General features: G+C 36.1%; 1 protein-coding gene across 2 annotated transcripts in view; it reads right to left on the bottom strand.

The window, feature by feature from the left end:
• LOC114650326 (SR-related and CTD-associated factor 4-like) overlaps positions 1–16,926 on the bottom strand; it is a 381,518-nt gene that overhangs the window by 131,231 nt on the left and 233,361 nt on the right. For both annotated transcript variants that reach the window (XM_051925744.1, XM_051925743.1), the window contains exons 14-16: positions 13,424–13,537; positions 7,758–7,914; positions 3,724–3,830 (exon numbers count right to left, since the gene is read on the bottom strand). In XM_051925744.1, the coding sequence (XP_051781704.1) occupies positions 3,724–3,830; positions 7,758–7,914; positions 13,424–13,537 (378 nt within the window). The remainder of the gene's footprint in view (positions 1–3,723; positions 3,831–7,757; positions 7,915–13,423; positions 13,538–16,926) is intronic.

Below are 16,926 nucleotides of genomic sequence, written 5' to 3' on the forward strand. Positions count from 1 at the left end.
TGTGTTACAGACGCAAACCAAATGTATGTGTGTACTGTATAATATTAACAAAAGGAGCAGCTCATTACTGAAAACAGCAAATACAGGAGTGAGTGGGGATCGAACCAGGGACTCTCGATTACAAGTCAGCAAATCTTACCGCTACGCCACGGAACCTTTTGTGAATGTGTTTACTTGATCTTTGGACTTCAGGCTTCATACATTATATAGTTTATGCCTACATTTTGTCATTTACTACTAAAATATGAAAAACGTTTCTGTTTTAAAAATGTGTTTAAACAGATTACTGTAGAAACAGAACACGCATGAAATGCGTGTGTTCCAAATAGCGATCTATTATTTCCACTCTAAAACTCCAGCACCAGTCACTCCCAGATAATCAAACAAGGCATGAGCTGGGAAAACTTAGTGAATGTTCTGCGGCGGTGGGGGATGGAATAGCTGGCTGCTTGCTGCTCGTGTTAATTGGCACATTTAGAAGACAAAGGAGAAGTGAGAACGGTTTTAAGGTGGGCCAGATCTACGAGTTTTTTTGTAGACTCTGGTAATTCTAGTGTTAAGGACACCACTCTTGACATCACTTAATTCTGATAAGATTCCTCACGTCATAAACCTCTGCTACACCCATCTACATAATATTATAACCTGAACTGCTACTTCTTTCAGTTTTATATCCAACTTCTCATGTGGGGCCCTATGACATGATTTCTGAAAATTAAGATAAAATAATATTGTTTGCAGCACGCTAATCATATCCTTTGTTGTTTCTTCATGGAATTCCAGCATGTTAGTATAGCACAACCTCCAGTAAAGTTCAGTAAAACTGTTTCTTGCTCTATTCTTGCTACGTGTTACTCAATCTTTTCCTTAATAATAATTCCTTCAAATTAAATTTACCTGCAATGGACATTAAGCTTACTTGTCTGTAGTTACATATAATGGCATCATATTTCCTATTCTCCAGCCCTTAGGAATTTCTCCTGTGTGAAGTAACTTTCTAAACCTATGCATTAAGGGTTGTTATAGGTACTCAGTAACCTACTTTAGCTTATTTAATCTTAACAGTACTCTTTCTTCTACTATTTCGAAATTATCCAGTACTTCAATTAGTAGTCCCTGTTACTGCTGGAGGGTTAACCACTTCCTTATAAGTGGAAGCTTCAGAAAAATGCAAGTTTAGAGATATGCTATTTCAATGTCTGCATATTTCCCCTTACTATTTCTGATACACTTACCTTATCTCTTTAACTGCTCATTCACTACTGAAAAATTAAAAGAATCTTTTTGGGTTATCTTTCGCCATATTTAAAATATCCTCCCTAATTGCCATTTAGCTTCCCTAATTTTCTTAATATTTGTGGCCATGCGACCTATAGTCATTACTGGATTGATTAGTGTTGTACACCTTATACAGCTGTTTTTTTTCTTTGCAGCTTCTATTTTATTTACTTATTTTACCCAGTGTGGAATTCTTTTTCTTTCTTTTTTTTAAAATTTTTTTTTACTTTTCCAGTATTTCTTAATATTTTAGTAGAAACGCAGTATTTCAGTAAGTGTCTTCTCACACATGCCTGGTTTCATGCTGTTTTATCTCCTTATTTACATAAAAACTCCATCCACAACAGTCATCTCTGAAAAGACGAGCAGATTGTATACTTATCCATTGAAAACAATGTCAAGGATCTGAGATAAAATATATTATGCTAAATAAGTTTTATGTATTTATTTATGTGTGAATTTCCCCTTGGAATTAATAAAGTATCTATCTATCTATCTATTTGCTGTAAACATACCTCAGAACCAATGTTTTCTGAAATCAAAAATATATATTTGGTTTGGATTGACCCCATTTCAAACTTCAAACACAGGCACTGTATTTTTCAAAAATGTATAAAAATGTTGCACTTTAGAGCACAATTTCCTATGGCAAATTAATTAAAATAATGATTGTGAAAAAATAACTTCAACTTGAAATATATGAAGAAATAGTTTAGACAAAATGAAACATACAAACATTAAGTACAAAAATAAATGTATTGTGAAATGCGACAATAAATAAAAAAAAATGTGAGCATAAATAATTAAATGTGCCAAGAAATATGTTTTCTGTTGCTTATTTCTTTAGGTATTTCTTTCTTTATTTTTTTCTCATATATCTAAGTGACATTGCAAGCATCATGAAATAAGCCTTAAAATTAAAACTGTCAACTTCACCCATTAAAGCACTTTGTTCTAAAGTGTAAATAAATGTTCGGCCATCAAGTTATACATTTATAGGCAAACACCACATATCAGACTAGAGACTCCTGAGAAGATAATGAATTCAGAGCTTCTTGAATTAAAGTAGAGGCTTTGCACAGTAATTCTGGCAATCTTTTCCTTGAACTAATGTCCATGTACAGTCATAGCTTTGAGCATGTACTTTTTTGCCTTCTGAATCCTGTGGCTCATGGGCATGCACAATGTTATGGCTGTGAGTGCCCCCCTGTTATTTCTTCTATTGAAAATGATAAAAACATTTTTTAATGAAGCACAACCACATTTTCCAAATTTTGCTTCGAATTCACTCCTTTATCCTGGCCATGTTACTGTGCTTTAGGAACAGTTCTGCAATGGATTTCTATGGTACTCTATGTGGGCCATTTACACACAAGATTGGAATACTACCTTTTCTATACACTTTTTAAAATTGCTTACCATTAATCAGACTATCAGACTAACAAAGCCACAAACCAGGCTGAAATACAATATGTTTAAGGGCTGCACTCGGCATCTCAAGTAGTGAATTTAGGAATAATCTTTAACTTTGTTTTCCCATATTTTTGTTGTGCCTTCCACTCCTGGGCTATCTTTGTTCATGTAAGGCCAGGTGTGGGTGTTTTAATGATACATTATAATTTACTTTTCTGTGAGCTGTTGTAATTGTTTAAATGTTCATTAACAAAGTATAAATTGTAATCACAAAAAAGGAATAATCTAACTCCTAACATTTCCTTTATGCATCATCTGAGTAATTTTGCCAAGATTGTATTGGGTCCTTCATTAAATATAGCAAAAGAGAAAAACCTTTACTAACATGCAGAGATGCAGAAACATTGGTGCAGGCTTTTTTTTTTTTTTTACCATAAAATTGCTTATTGTGATTCTTTTCAAACTGGCCTAAAAATCTATAAAATGTCTTCAGATAATTGTGTGCACAGCTGTACGACTATTAACTAGTCAAACAGAACATGGAGTATTATTCCAGATCAAGAAAAATGCATACGCTTCCTATGAACTCAGAATTTAAGATACTCCTATTTTTAAAAGTTCAATTTGGATCAGCTTCTGAAAACATTACAGATTAATCTCATTTTTACCATTTTTATGATAAATTTTAAACAAAGAGTGAAGTCTGCCTTTGCCTTGTATGCTCCTAGATTGTTAAGCAGTTAACCGATTCTCCTACTCTCAAGTTTGACAAAAAAAAAAATAAACAACAAAAAAAAAAAAAAAAAACTTATTTGGCTTACTATTTTAATGCTTTCAAAATACACTATTATTAATTTAACGTTCAAGAAGTACTATACAAATAGGCTATCATTATTAACAATGGATTTATTATTATTTTTTAAACATTTTCATTGTATTAAAGTAATAAGAGACTGGCACTATGAACAGTAATGTGTATTTGAATGCATCCAATTGTGAAGGGTAAATATGAGAAATTACACCAATTTTCACCTGCGCAACAGCAGCCACTGAAGCTTCTTCAGTGGGTACTGATTCTGACCCACCATTATGAGTTTTCTCATCTGTTTGCACTGCATCATTTGAAATGTTCTTCCATTCTGTAACAAAAAATTAAGATCAAAATTAACATAGAAATGATTGTCACCTACATTTATAAAAACATTAAGTATTCCAACTTTCTGCTATGAGAGTCAGGATTTGATGCCAGCGACAAGGCATTTAAGATGAAAATCAAATATTTTAGCACAGTGTATCCATATTACAAGCTGTAATACTGTAATAATCATTTTGTAATATCATCACAATCATCTGCTATGAAATGTATTCTACTCTCTTTCTCTGATGCTTTAACTTTGATTAAATAATTCCTCCTGGAAACAGTAAACACTGGGATAACAAAGGCTGCACTCTCATTCATTACACAATGACAGAAGAAATAATGGGGCAAACAGGTACCGGTGATCTTGACTTTGACATACTTTTTCATAATGACTGTAAACCACAGAAAACCCTAACAACTTAAATTTATTGATAAATAAATCCATAATTTTTGCATACACATACACTTTTCACCAATATATGTACATTTATTAAATCAACATATAATACAAAGCTTGCCAGTCCAATTCACTTAATTCTCCTAAAATAACATCAAGTCCAGTTTTGAAAGTCCCTAAAGTCCTACTCTCTACCATACTACTAGGCTACTTATTCATGTGTCTATGGATCTCTGTGTAAAGAAAAACTTCCTAATGTTTGTGTGAAATTTACCCTTAAGTTTCCAACTGTGTCCCTGTGAACTAATTTTAAAATAACAGTCTTGATACACTGTATTAATTCCCTTCATAATTTTAAACACTTTAATCATGTCACCTCTTAATTTTTTTATTGCTTAAACTGAATAGGCTGAGCTATTTTAATCTTTCTTCATAATTCATCCCGTTTAGCCCTGGAATCAACCTAGTCACTCTTCTCTGGACATCTTCTTGCGCTGCTATGTCCTCTTTGTAGCCTGGAGACCAAAACTGCACACAGTACTCCAGATGAGGCCTCACCAGTGCATTACAAAGCTTGAGCAGAACTTCCTTGGACTTGTACTCCGCACATTGTGCCCAATACTGTATGCTATCCAAGTCCTTCTGTAATGATATAACGCAGTGCTCCGCAACCTTTTCTCACCTACGACACACCAAAGTTCTTCCTAGAATTTCCGCGGCACGTCAAAAGCTAAAATATATAGCAGTGGCGTAGCGAGCGCCAGCTATTTAGAGGCGTCCAAACTACGGTAGTTTCTTTTTTTTTTTTTTGTTCCTTGAGGCGGCGCAAAAAAAAAATTTTTTTCAGCTTTGGGGTGTCAAATTTTTCACCGCCCCGGGCAACATGGTCTCCAGCTACGCCACTAATATATAGATATTAATTTAATACACAAATTTTACAATAAATTTTCATTTTTTATAAGTATACATTTATTATAAGTATACATACATAAAAACTATACTATATTTACTTTTATGCAATCTTAATATAATTATTATAACATAATGACTGATTAATGTGATACCTGCGTTTGTTTCAATGAACACAAAAGTTTTATATTCGGCTCAATATTTGACAGCGCAACCCGAAGTTCTTGGTCAAGATCTTTTAAGCATGACCGCTTATCATTTTTAATTAACACAAGAGTTGTTTGTCTTTTTTGGCGTAATTGGGATGGTTTGAATTTTGATGGCGATTTAGTTTACTGGGTACCATTGCCTCGTTTGATAGCTGATCACCGCAAATGATGCATTGTGGCTTTGGAGCCGTTTCGTCACCACACCACGAGAATCCATATCGAATGTAGTCTTCGTTGTACTTCCTTTTCACAATCTTCTCTGTTTTTTTTTTGCAACACTTGTGCTGGGTTCTTCATCATCTGTACGTGAAGACGAATCTTTTCCATGTAAAAATGTATCCATATTTAAAGGGGTATAAAACTAAATATGAATCACACGAAGAACGTTAACCATACACAATTCAGCAACACAACTAATAGTAATGAATGATAACTACTGTCACAAGACGAGTGAATGCGACGTAGCAGTAGCACGACTAATACGTCGGCTTGAATTGAATCTAGGTGAGGGCACGGAGCGCTCTGGCTATCAAAGCATACTACGGAGTTGTCTGGCGACTATGTAGGGCCTACGTCGTAGGCGCCAGGCGATGGGATTTATTATTTCAGAGAAATGACACATAAAATTATTAAACCTTTAAAAGGCTATTTACGTGAATATTTCACTGCACGTATTCTCGTTATTGTGTTTCTAAGGAGGACCGTTGAAATATTATTTAGTTAGAAAATTGTCTTATTTGACCGTGTCACACCTGTATCGGCTCAAGGCACACCAATGTGCCGTGGCACACTGGTTGCGAAGCACTGATATAACGGATTCTAAACTCTCTGCTAATTCAAATATCTTGGTGTCATCTGCAAACTTAACCAGCTTGTTACTTATATCCCTGTCTAAAACATTTATATATATTATATTCAATTAACACATTATTTTTGTCTTAATGATATACTCTTTAATTACACCCTGACAGTGAGCTTCACAAAAAGAGTGAAAAAATGCCACTCTAAAGATACTGTTCAGTTTTATCTTCATCCAATTTAGGAGCACATACTATGTTGTTAGTAATTAACTAATTTTTTAATATCTCATCAACACAGAAAAAAATAAAGGAATAATATTACCAAACACTAAAGAAAGGTAAGGAAAGTAATTGGGTGGGGACCTGCATAATCTGTCCAATGCATAGATTACACAGGTCAACAGGTCATTTACATCAGAGATAATTTTATGTGGGTTTTGTATTGTTTTTAATGCTGATTTCAAGTCTGTGTTTAGCTTTTCACTAGCTTGTCTAGTTTATGTGATTAAGCTAATTATATACTGCATGATATTTGCTATAATGAGCCTAAGCGTATTACAATATTTAATGACATTTGTCTGTATTTGTATGTTACAGACAGCATTAACTGTGATTGATTTTGGTTGTGATCATACCTATAGATTGTATTAATCATCCAGACAGTTTCTGTATTGTGTGTGGTTCAATTGCAATTGAAGCACTACGTCGCCCAATTACCGCAGATCCTATTTATTTATAGGTCCACAGATCAAGTCCGTTTTGTAGGATGATGGTTTCAAACAATCTCTCTCTGCAGCTGAGATATAAGTCTGTGAGGCAATTAAGTAGCTATGTGAAAACTTTCTGGGTACCCATAAGTCTCCTGCATACAAGGAAGGAGTTCAGAATTTGCTGGATTCATACGAAAAACTGGGCTGTCATCTTGTCATTGAAAATACACTTCTTGCACTCATATCTAGAGTTCTTTCTAGAAAATTTTAGCATGGTAAGTGACAAGCAAGGAGAACATTTTCACCAGGACATTCAGTTAATTGAGCATCGCTACCAAGCATTCTGGAATGAGAGAATTCTGGAATGAGAGTATGATGGTCAACTGCCGTGGGATGATGTACCGCGACAATCCAGACACAGTGTACATAAGAAAATTCTACTCTAAGCTTTTTTGAATAAACAGTGGTAGGTGACTGAAACCGTTCAGAATATCTATGCCACAGTGTGTGCCTATTTGACTTTGCACTGAAGATACTGAAACATTTACTTCATTGGTGCTTACGTTTTAGTAAAAACTACACGCAAATACACTGTAAAGTAACATTACTCATAACTCAAAAAGTTGACGTGACTAGAAAAGACTGAAAGCGGATCTGAAATCAGCTTTTAAAACTGATTTAGAAAAGTGTGTTGTGGTGTCTGATGACTAACAAAAATATTTTTAGTTGCCTTGTGTTATAATTTTTCCATGGGATGATTTTGTAAATAAAGTTAATGTTCAGATTTATCACATTTTAAAATTTAAAATCAAAATGGGTTTAAACTCCTAACACAGAAAACACAAACACATAAGCACATATTAAGGGATTTAAAATAATAAATTAATTTTATTCAAATACCTGGACACAGTGTTTCAATGTCCAATATACCTCCTTCACAAAAACTGTCCAGATCTTCCATTTTAACTTTTATCCAGGGGACGTATGTTACTCCAAGCTCCACATCCCAGTACTGCTTATATTCAGGTTTTATTCCTTTGTTTAGGGCCCAAGCAATCTAAACGCAAGAAATAATACAATTGGGGGGAAATAAAAATAAGTGTGGTACTAAAAGACATTTTAGCAATTTGGGTATTGATAACAGAAAAGAGAAAAAATACATATACAAAGTAAGAGTAATGTAAAAGATAACGGTTGCTAGATAATGAAATCAATTATAAATTATAATAACATAAACCAAAACAGTACCTGTCAAGCACATCAGGAACATATTTAGATGACACACCAAACCTTAAGAGTATTTCTCCCAGCTGAGCCCATTAAAAATGTCTGTCTTAAACAAATCTTAATTTTATAATAGTTAAATTATAAAGCTAATAAAATACATGATAATAAAATCCAACATTCAATATCGAAAACTACTTCAATTTCGTTAGAAGAGTAAGCTTTACACAGTATAACAGGTATGAAATGAGAGGATTAGATTAGGCAAAAATCCTACAAAAAACCTTCACTGACAGCATATGTAATATACCACTGTGATGCAGGGCTGACAAATTGAACCATTACTATTCAAATATAATTCAAGTTTATTTAAAAAAAAAAAAAAGGTCAAAGGCAAAAGCTCACATTTGACATTAAAAGAATGGTGATTTTATCTGCAATAATTCTGGCATCAAGTTATTCCAGACCCGCTATGCAAAGCTGCAGTATTTTATACCGTGCCCTCCCATAACGTTTGGGACAAAAGCACATTTCTCATTGATTTACCCTTCTGCTCCACATTAAAAAAATTACAAATAAAACCATTCAGGTGTGACTAAAGGGCACAATGCAAACTTTAGTTTAAGGGTATTTACATACATTTTGGTAAGAGCATGTGGAAATTACAATACTTTTATACATGGTCCCCCTATTTCGGGGTACCATAATGTTTTGGACATAGCAATGGTAGGTATATTAAAGTAGTCATATTTAGTACATTGTTGCAAATCCCTTTCTTGTAATGATAGCTTGAAGTCTATGAATCTCAGATAAGTGCTGAGTATTCTCTCTGGTGATGTTCTGCCAAGTCTCTAATGTAGCCATCATCAGTTCCTGCTTGTTTCTGAGCCTTGTCCCCTTAAGTTTAAACTTCAGCATATGAAAGGCACTCGCAATTAAATTTACTTCACATGACTGGCTAGGCCATTCAAAAATTTTCCATTGTTTAGTTTTGAGAAATTCTTGTGCTGCCTTAGCAGCATGTTTGGGACCATTATCTTGTTTTAAGATGAAGCGAGGGGGTCCGGTTTGGTGGGCTCAGGATTGGGTCACTGCTTTTTGCAGATGATGTTGTCCTGTTTGCTTCATCAGGCCGTGATCTTCAGCTCTCTCTGGATCGGTTCGCAGCCGAGTGTGAAGCGGCTGGGATGAAAATCAGCACCTCCAAATCCGAGACCATGGTCCTCAGCCGGAAAAGGGTGGAGTGCCCTCTCAGGGTTGGTGGTGAGATCCTGCCCCAAGTGGAGGAGTTCAAGTATCTCGGGGTCTTGTTCATGAGTGAGGGAAGAATGGAGCGTGAGATCGACAGGCGGATCGGTGCGGCATCCGCAGTAATGTGGGCTCTGCATCGGTCTGTCGTGGTGAAAAAGGAGCTGAGCCACAAGGCGAAGCTCTCAATTTACCAGTCGATCTATGTTCCTACCCTCACCTATGGTCATGAGCTATGGGTAGTGACCGAAAGAACGAGATCGCGAATACAAGCAGCTGAAATGAGTTTCCTCCGCAGGGTGTCTGGGCTTTCCCTTAAAGATAGGGTGAGAAGCTCAGTCATCCGGGAGGGGCTCAGAGTAGAGCCGCTGCTCCTCCGCATCGAGAGGAGTCAGATGAGGTGGCTCGGGCATCTGATCAGGATGCCTCCTGGACGTCTCCCTGGTGAGGTGTTCCGGGCACGTCTAACCGGGAGGAGGCCCCGGGGAAGACCCAGGACAAGCTGGAGGGACTGTGTCTCTCGACTGGCCTGGGAACGCCTTGGGATTCTCCCGGAAGAGCTAGAAGAAGTGGCCGGGGAGAGGGAAGTCTGGGCATCTCTGCTCAAGCTGCTGCCCCCGCGACCCGACCTCGGATAAGCGGGAGACAATGGATGGATGGATGGCACTGTCCAATGAATTTGAAGGCATTTATTGGAACCTGCACAGGTAATATTTTTCTATACAACTAAGAATTAATTGCACAACTGCCACCAGCAATTACCTTATCAATGAAGGTAAGTGTGCCAGTACCTGTGGTAGCCATGCATGCACAAGCCATAACGCCCCCACCCATCATGTTTAACAGATTAGGTGATAAGCTTTGGATTTGGGTAGTTCCCTTCTGTCTCCACACTTTGCTCTTGCCATTACTCTGGTACAGGTTAATCTTTGTCTCAATTGTCCACAAGACGTTTTTCAAGAAATCTGCAGGCTCTTTTAAGTAGCTTTTCAGATACTATAATCTGGCCATCCTGTTTGTGTGGCTAACTAGTGGTCTGTATCTTGCACTGTGGCCTCTGTATTTCTGGTCATGAAGTCTTCTGCGCATAGTAGTCTCTGAGATCTGCCTCCTGAAAACTGTTTCTGATCTGTTGAATAGGTGTGTGGGGCTTTTTCGTTACCACAATTAGGACTCTCCTGCCATTGGCAGTGGAGGTCTTCCTTGGCATACCAGTGTGTTCTTTCTTCTTAAAGATATTCCAGTCAAATATTCCCAAAACCTAATGTTTTATCGATGTCTCTAATGATTCTATTCTTGTTTTTAGGGCTTACAACGGCTTCTTTGATTATCATTGGCAACTTTCATTGAACATTAGCAACTACTGACATCAAAGTTTAGAAGCAAGCCCAGACATAAAACCCCTGCACTATTGAATCAATTAAACACACCTGAGAAATCTCAAACACCTATGACGCCAATTATCCCAAACAGTATGGTGCCCAGAAAGTGTTGTAATTTCTACATGGTGTGACCTAAATTTATGCAAATATTCTTTAAGTTTGCAATGTGTATTTTGTCCACAAAACGGTTTGAACAGTCTGATCTGTAATTGTATAAACTATGGAGCAAAGAGGTAAATCAAGGAAAAATGTGTCTTTGTCCAAAACATTTATGGAGGGCACTGGGGATTTGTTTTTTTGTGCTTCACTTACAAAATCAGGTTTTTCATAATTTTGAATGGTTAGCTTGTTATGTTTATTAGTAAAGCTTACAACCAGGCGCATTTAATTTAAATTAATTTAAATTTAATTCCCATTGGGATTAATAAAGTATCTATCTATCTATCTATCTATCTATCTATCTATCTATCTATCTATCTATCTATCTATCTATCTATACACAACATTGTCTTTTTTTAATCTCTCAACTCTGATCTACAAGTGTACTCTGAGCATTTTTTTACACTTCTCTGGAGCCCTAAAAGTATTATTTTGTATCTGATTCTGCCCCATTGAGATCCCAGATTGTTGTTTAACGACCACAGACTTTCTCATTAAACAAACCAAAATTGTCATAATTCTGATTTTCATTTGTTCAAAATCAACACTTTAAAAAGTAGTGTCAGGCAACATGTCATGTCCAACAATTAGTCCCTGGTTTACATGGCTGCTAGTTTAATACATAATGCCTAAAAATAAGATGCAATTAAAATACTGTTGCATCTGTAAAGCAGAAAAAAAAAAAACAGATTGTGTGGACAATCCTGCTTTTCTGAGTGAGTCCACAGGCATTGACTGGCTTTTTATGCTTTATGCCACAATCTAAATTATACCCAGATACTTCCCATCTCCAAAATAATAAAACAAGTTTGCTTTCGACCTGCCTGCCTCTATCCTTCCCTTTTACTTTACTTACTATTCTCAATGTGTCACTTTCTTGCTAACTAATTCATATTCATCTAAAGTGATATCAAACCTAGTTTATTTTGTTGTGTATTTTTAAAATTTTGGTGCGATTTTCCCCCAAAGTCCAGTTCATTTAGGTAGATATGAACATGCTAATCTCGCTTTGGTGCAAATGGTAGTAGTGGAGGTGAGAATGAAAATAAAACTGATGGCCATTATGAATAATACAGCACATCCTCTTTAACATTACTTCAGGCAACAAATTAAACAATAGTACTGCTGTTTCTTTAAACCTATAGCAATACACCTTTATAACATCTCATTGGGACTGCTTTCCTATCCTTAGGCAAGTCAGAAGAATTTTCTTCTTTTATATAATTCTATGTTTGAAAGGCAATGCTATTGTTTATTAAAATATTTCTGTTTCTGGAGCTTCTGTATAACGTATGTTTCCCATTAGAACAAATAAAAGTATTATTTATCTATTAGAGGATAAAAGAAAAAAAAACTTAACAACGTCAACTTTTACGAAACAAGTGATTTCTAAGAAAAACATTACGAATGCAATACAGTAATCCCTCGCTATATCGCGCTTCGCCTTTCGCGGCTTCACTCCATCGCGGATTTTATATGTAAGCATATTTAAATATATATCGCAGATTTTTTGCTGGTTCGCGGATTTCTGCGGACAATAGGTCTTTTAATTTCTGGTACATGCTTCCTCAGTTGGTTTGCCCCGTTGATTTCATACAAGGGACGCTATTGGCAGATGGCTGAGAAGCTACCCAACTTACTTTTCTCTGTCTCTCTTGCGCTGACTTTCTCTGATCCTGACGTAGGGGGATTGAGCAGGGGGGCTGTTCGCACACCTAGACTATAGGGACGCTCGTCTAAAAATGCTGAAAGATTATCTTCACGTTGCTATCTTTTGTGCAGCTGCTTCCTGAAACGACATGTTGGACGGTGCTTCGCATACTTAAAAGCTCGAAGGGCACGTATTGATTTTTGCTTGAAAAACAAACTCTGGCTCTCTCTCTCTCTTTGTCTGCTCCTGACGGAGGGGGTGTGAGCTGCCGCCTTCAACAGCTTTGTGCCGGTGCTTCGCATACTTAAGCCAAACAGCCCTATTGATTTGTTTGCTTTTCTCTATCTCTGTGACTTTATATGCTCCTGACAGGCACTCCTTTGAAGAGGAAGATATGTTTGCATTCTTTTAATTGTGAGACGGAACTGTCATCTCTGTCTTGTCATGGAGCACAGTTTAATCTTTTGAAAAAGAGACAAATGTATGTTTGCAGTGTTTGAATAACGTTCCTGTCTCTCTACAACCTCCTGTGTTTCTGCGCAAATCTGTGACCCAAGCATGACAATATAAAAATAACCATATAAACATATGGTTTCTACTTCACGGATTTTCTTATTTCGCGGTTGGCTCTGGAACGCAACCCCCGCGATGGAGGAGGGATTACTGTAAAGCAAATACAACTGACAGAATTCAAGCAAAGATTTTTAAGAAGCTTGTATAATTGCACTGTATATAAGTTTTTTTAAGAGTTTTTAGGTGGTACTTTTTACTAAAATTATTATATTCAATTAAATGTTGTAAATAATGAAGGCTCAGAGCACTTGCAAATGTAAATCCATGATTGACAACTACAATTTAAAATGTACTATTTAATAATACCATCCTCCAAAATTCTTACTCACCTTAATAGCTTTCTGGTTCACTTTGAAAGATCCCCGACTCAACTTCTGTAAGGCTCTATAAGCATCTTGTCGATGAACCATAACAATGTATGCACAGCCCCTAGGTGGAATCATCTGAAATAAACAAAACACTTACTGTTTATATCTGTACTGTACTATTTATTGAAGCATTCCTTGATATAACAATGTAAACGTGGGTATGAAACGTAACCTGCTTCAAATGGATAAATGCATTTTCAGCTGCTACAAAATCATACATGCCTATTTTTGTTTTATTAAACTGAATTTTCCATTATAACAAATCAAAAATTTTAAACTGGCTAATAAAGGAATACTTCACCCAAAAATTACACATTATTTTACTTACCTCATGTAATTTATAGTGGTGGCGAAGAAATTTTTTTATCTCGTGTTTTCATGCAGAATGAGAGAAGTTTATGATGTAATGGAACATAATGTTGACCTATTACGTCCAATGGCAAACGATATAAAAAACATACATGGGGAAAAAAAATTCTTACACAAGTCTTGTTACATAATCTACATGTCCATTTTCCATTATTTTGAATTGACTCTTTCCTGTTTATTTTCAATGGTGAATTTTCTATTAGCATTAATAATATTTAAGTAAAAGATGCTCACATTTTGCTTGTTTTGATTATATTTGACTCATTTTAAGTTTTAAAGTCACAAATTGCAATGTGTTTTTAAGTTGGTGTTTTCTGTTAACAGAGTGAGCAAGCTTGTACTTCACTAAGAGGTCCTGGTCCTAGTGTGCAGGTGATAATAAGCAAACTAATGCACTACTGTGCAAAGAATGGTGACCTTGTTTTTAGTTAATTTCACCCATTTTACACAGGTAGGTTATTCCAATAATTAGTAAATTTTCAGAAGGATGACCATATACAGTATGTACAATCTTGGGTTGAGAATATCAGGTAACTCCACTAAACAAGTTTCCAAGTTAGATTTAGTTAAACTGTTAAATCACCTACTGTATGTCACAGACATACTTCCACCAGTAAAAGCAGTAGCATTCCCTGGCAGTTGTGAAGTAGGAGCAAACACTGTAGGGGTGGACCATGCAGCATATAATGCCAGCTGCATCTTCTGTCCTGAAAATGCACATACTGTACAAGTACATTTTACATTAAATTGCTCTTGCAAACAAAAACACACCATAATACAGTCAAAATGGACAGATGTCTATTGAAACAATAAACTCATGATATGCTAATTGACAAAATCATTATTTACAGAATTAATGTCAGGCAACTGTAGGACAAAGCGGGCATCGCCCATTCTGCTAGGCTTTCGGGGTATACTAGGCTTGTTAAAAAAAAAAAAAATTAACAGGGGTGCAGGTATCCCAACTCAATCTTCTGCCCATCTGCATTCCAAACTATTGTATGCGACTGAACTCCGGCACCCGCCTATTAGAAAACATTGATTTTATAACTGTAAGTGACCTTAATCCAATTGGTAGATAGTTCAACCTTCCTTTAAATCTTTTTGCACCATCCTGAAAAAGCTCTCTGGGATTTTCACTGCACAGTCACAGAACTCTCTGGGGATTCTTCTGTGGCACCCTCTGTGAGATTCTCACAGGGATGGAGAAATATGTAAAATGACCCTCTGAAACTTAAAATGTTATGAGCTGTTATCTTTTGGAGAGCTGAATCCAAGAAACTCTTCTCTTTGTCAACCCAAGATCTGAGATCGGTTTGTCAAGCCAAATAGTGAGCCAGTCTAAATGGCCATCACTTCAAGAAGGCAGTTTCAGGATTTGAACTCTTTTGTCAGAAAGAGTAATTCTTTTCACTAAGATGCAGACAGCACATTAAAGGGCCTAACAGCAGAAACCAAGCTTAGAAAGAAGCAGGACAGCAATGACAAGAATCATGCAGCAAAGAGAAAAAGTACACTCCAATGCATCTTCTACTTGAAACCAGAGAAACAACTCTACACAACATCAGACATCATCCATAAAGACTTGGCATCGTAGAACTATTTACCTGTGCCAAGATAAACTCTACATACCAGTAAACAGTTTATATGTTTTATGATTGTCTAGTGTGTCTGAGGTTCTCTAATTAGCTGATAGACAGATATTGTTATTTTCATTTAATGTATTTGAACAAATCTGTATCCTCATATGTGATCTGTACTTAGTGAGTGCAATAACCTTTTCCTGGATTTTTACTGGATTTTTATTTGTACTTCATACTATTGTATTCGATTTCGGAGGCAGCAAAGATAGAGTGGCCATCTAGCTCTGTAAAGAGGATTACTTGTGCTCTGTTTTGTGTATTTACCCCATTTTTTGACACCCTTTGCATGCCTAGCCTACCTGGAAGGGTGTCTCTCTTTGAATAATTGCATTTCCAAAGATTTCTTCCATTTTTTTCCCCACATTGATTTTTTTTTGTGAGATTTTTTTCCTTGTCTTCTAGATAATAAAAGCTGTGGTGCTATCAAAAAACAGGGCCTGTTAAAACCCAATGAAATCTATTCATACATTTTTGGAAATAAGAGCGTACCGATGTGTTTTAAAGTTAGTTGCATAAACTAGCTGTTAATTCCTAAAGCAGACATGAACTGTGCCAGTTTAAATGTTAATACAAATTTGGATGTTTGCCTTTTCACAAGTTTGCAGCTGCCATAGATTCATACAGTACATGTAAAGAGCTATGTTCATCGAAATTATAAACTGACTTTCAAGGCTGGCTGCTGAAAACAGCTGCTCTGATGATATGGCCCTAGCACGTTGGCATGTGCCCGAGATATCCTCTTGCCAAAGTTAAATTACATGCTTAACTCATCTTTGACCTTGATTTGCAGTATACAAGTGAAACATGCTACTGGTTGAATTAGTTGCCACAATGTTTTATAGATTACCATGACCAGACAAAATAATTTTCCTTTCAACTCCCATAACTGTACAGCAGCAGTTTGCTTCTTTGTATGGATGTCAGTATTATGACTGGGTGGGATAGTTTTTCCTTGTTGTATCATTGATTTCATGATCAGTCTCTATCTATGTACTTCGCATATAATTATGATTAATTTTTTGATTGTGAGTGCCAACCTAAAGTCAGTTGTAAACACAATCTTATTTTCCAATATGACTGGTTACAGTACCTTTTATCATGTCAACCATACTAATTGGTAACATTTCTTGCTTTATCATTGAACAAAACCCTGTGTATGATTTCCTACAAGTGCCACTTATTAATTATATTTTGCTAGTGCTGCCAATGTGGTAGGTTGTTGAAGTAGGAACATGCAGCATATAGGAAATACTTTCGCCCCTTTGGTCAAAATTCCCCCAAACTGAACTGCATGCTGTACATTTCATTTTTGCTTAAGGTTTCTCTTCTGTTTCTGATTTTAAACACAATCAGACATGTAGTTTAAATACTGCCCTTGTGAGCCTATTTAAATGAGCAACATGTTTCGAAGTAATCTAACAAACAGTAAACATTTACATCTCTAATATAGAT

This window comes from Erpetoichthys calabaricus, chromosome 4 (genome assembly GCF_900747795.2).
Source record: "Erpetoichthys calabaricus chromosome 4, fErpCal1.3, whole genome shotgun sequence".
NCBI lineage: Eukaryota > Metazoa > Chordata > Cladistia > Polypteriformes > Polypteridae > Erpetoichthys > Erpetoichthys calabaricus.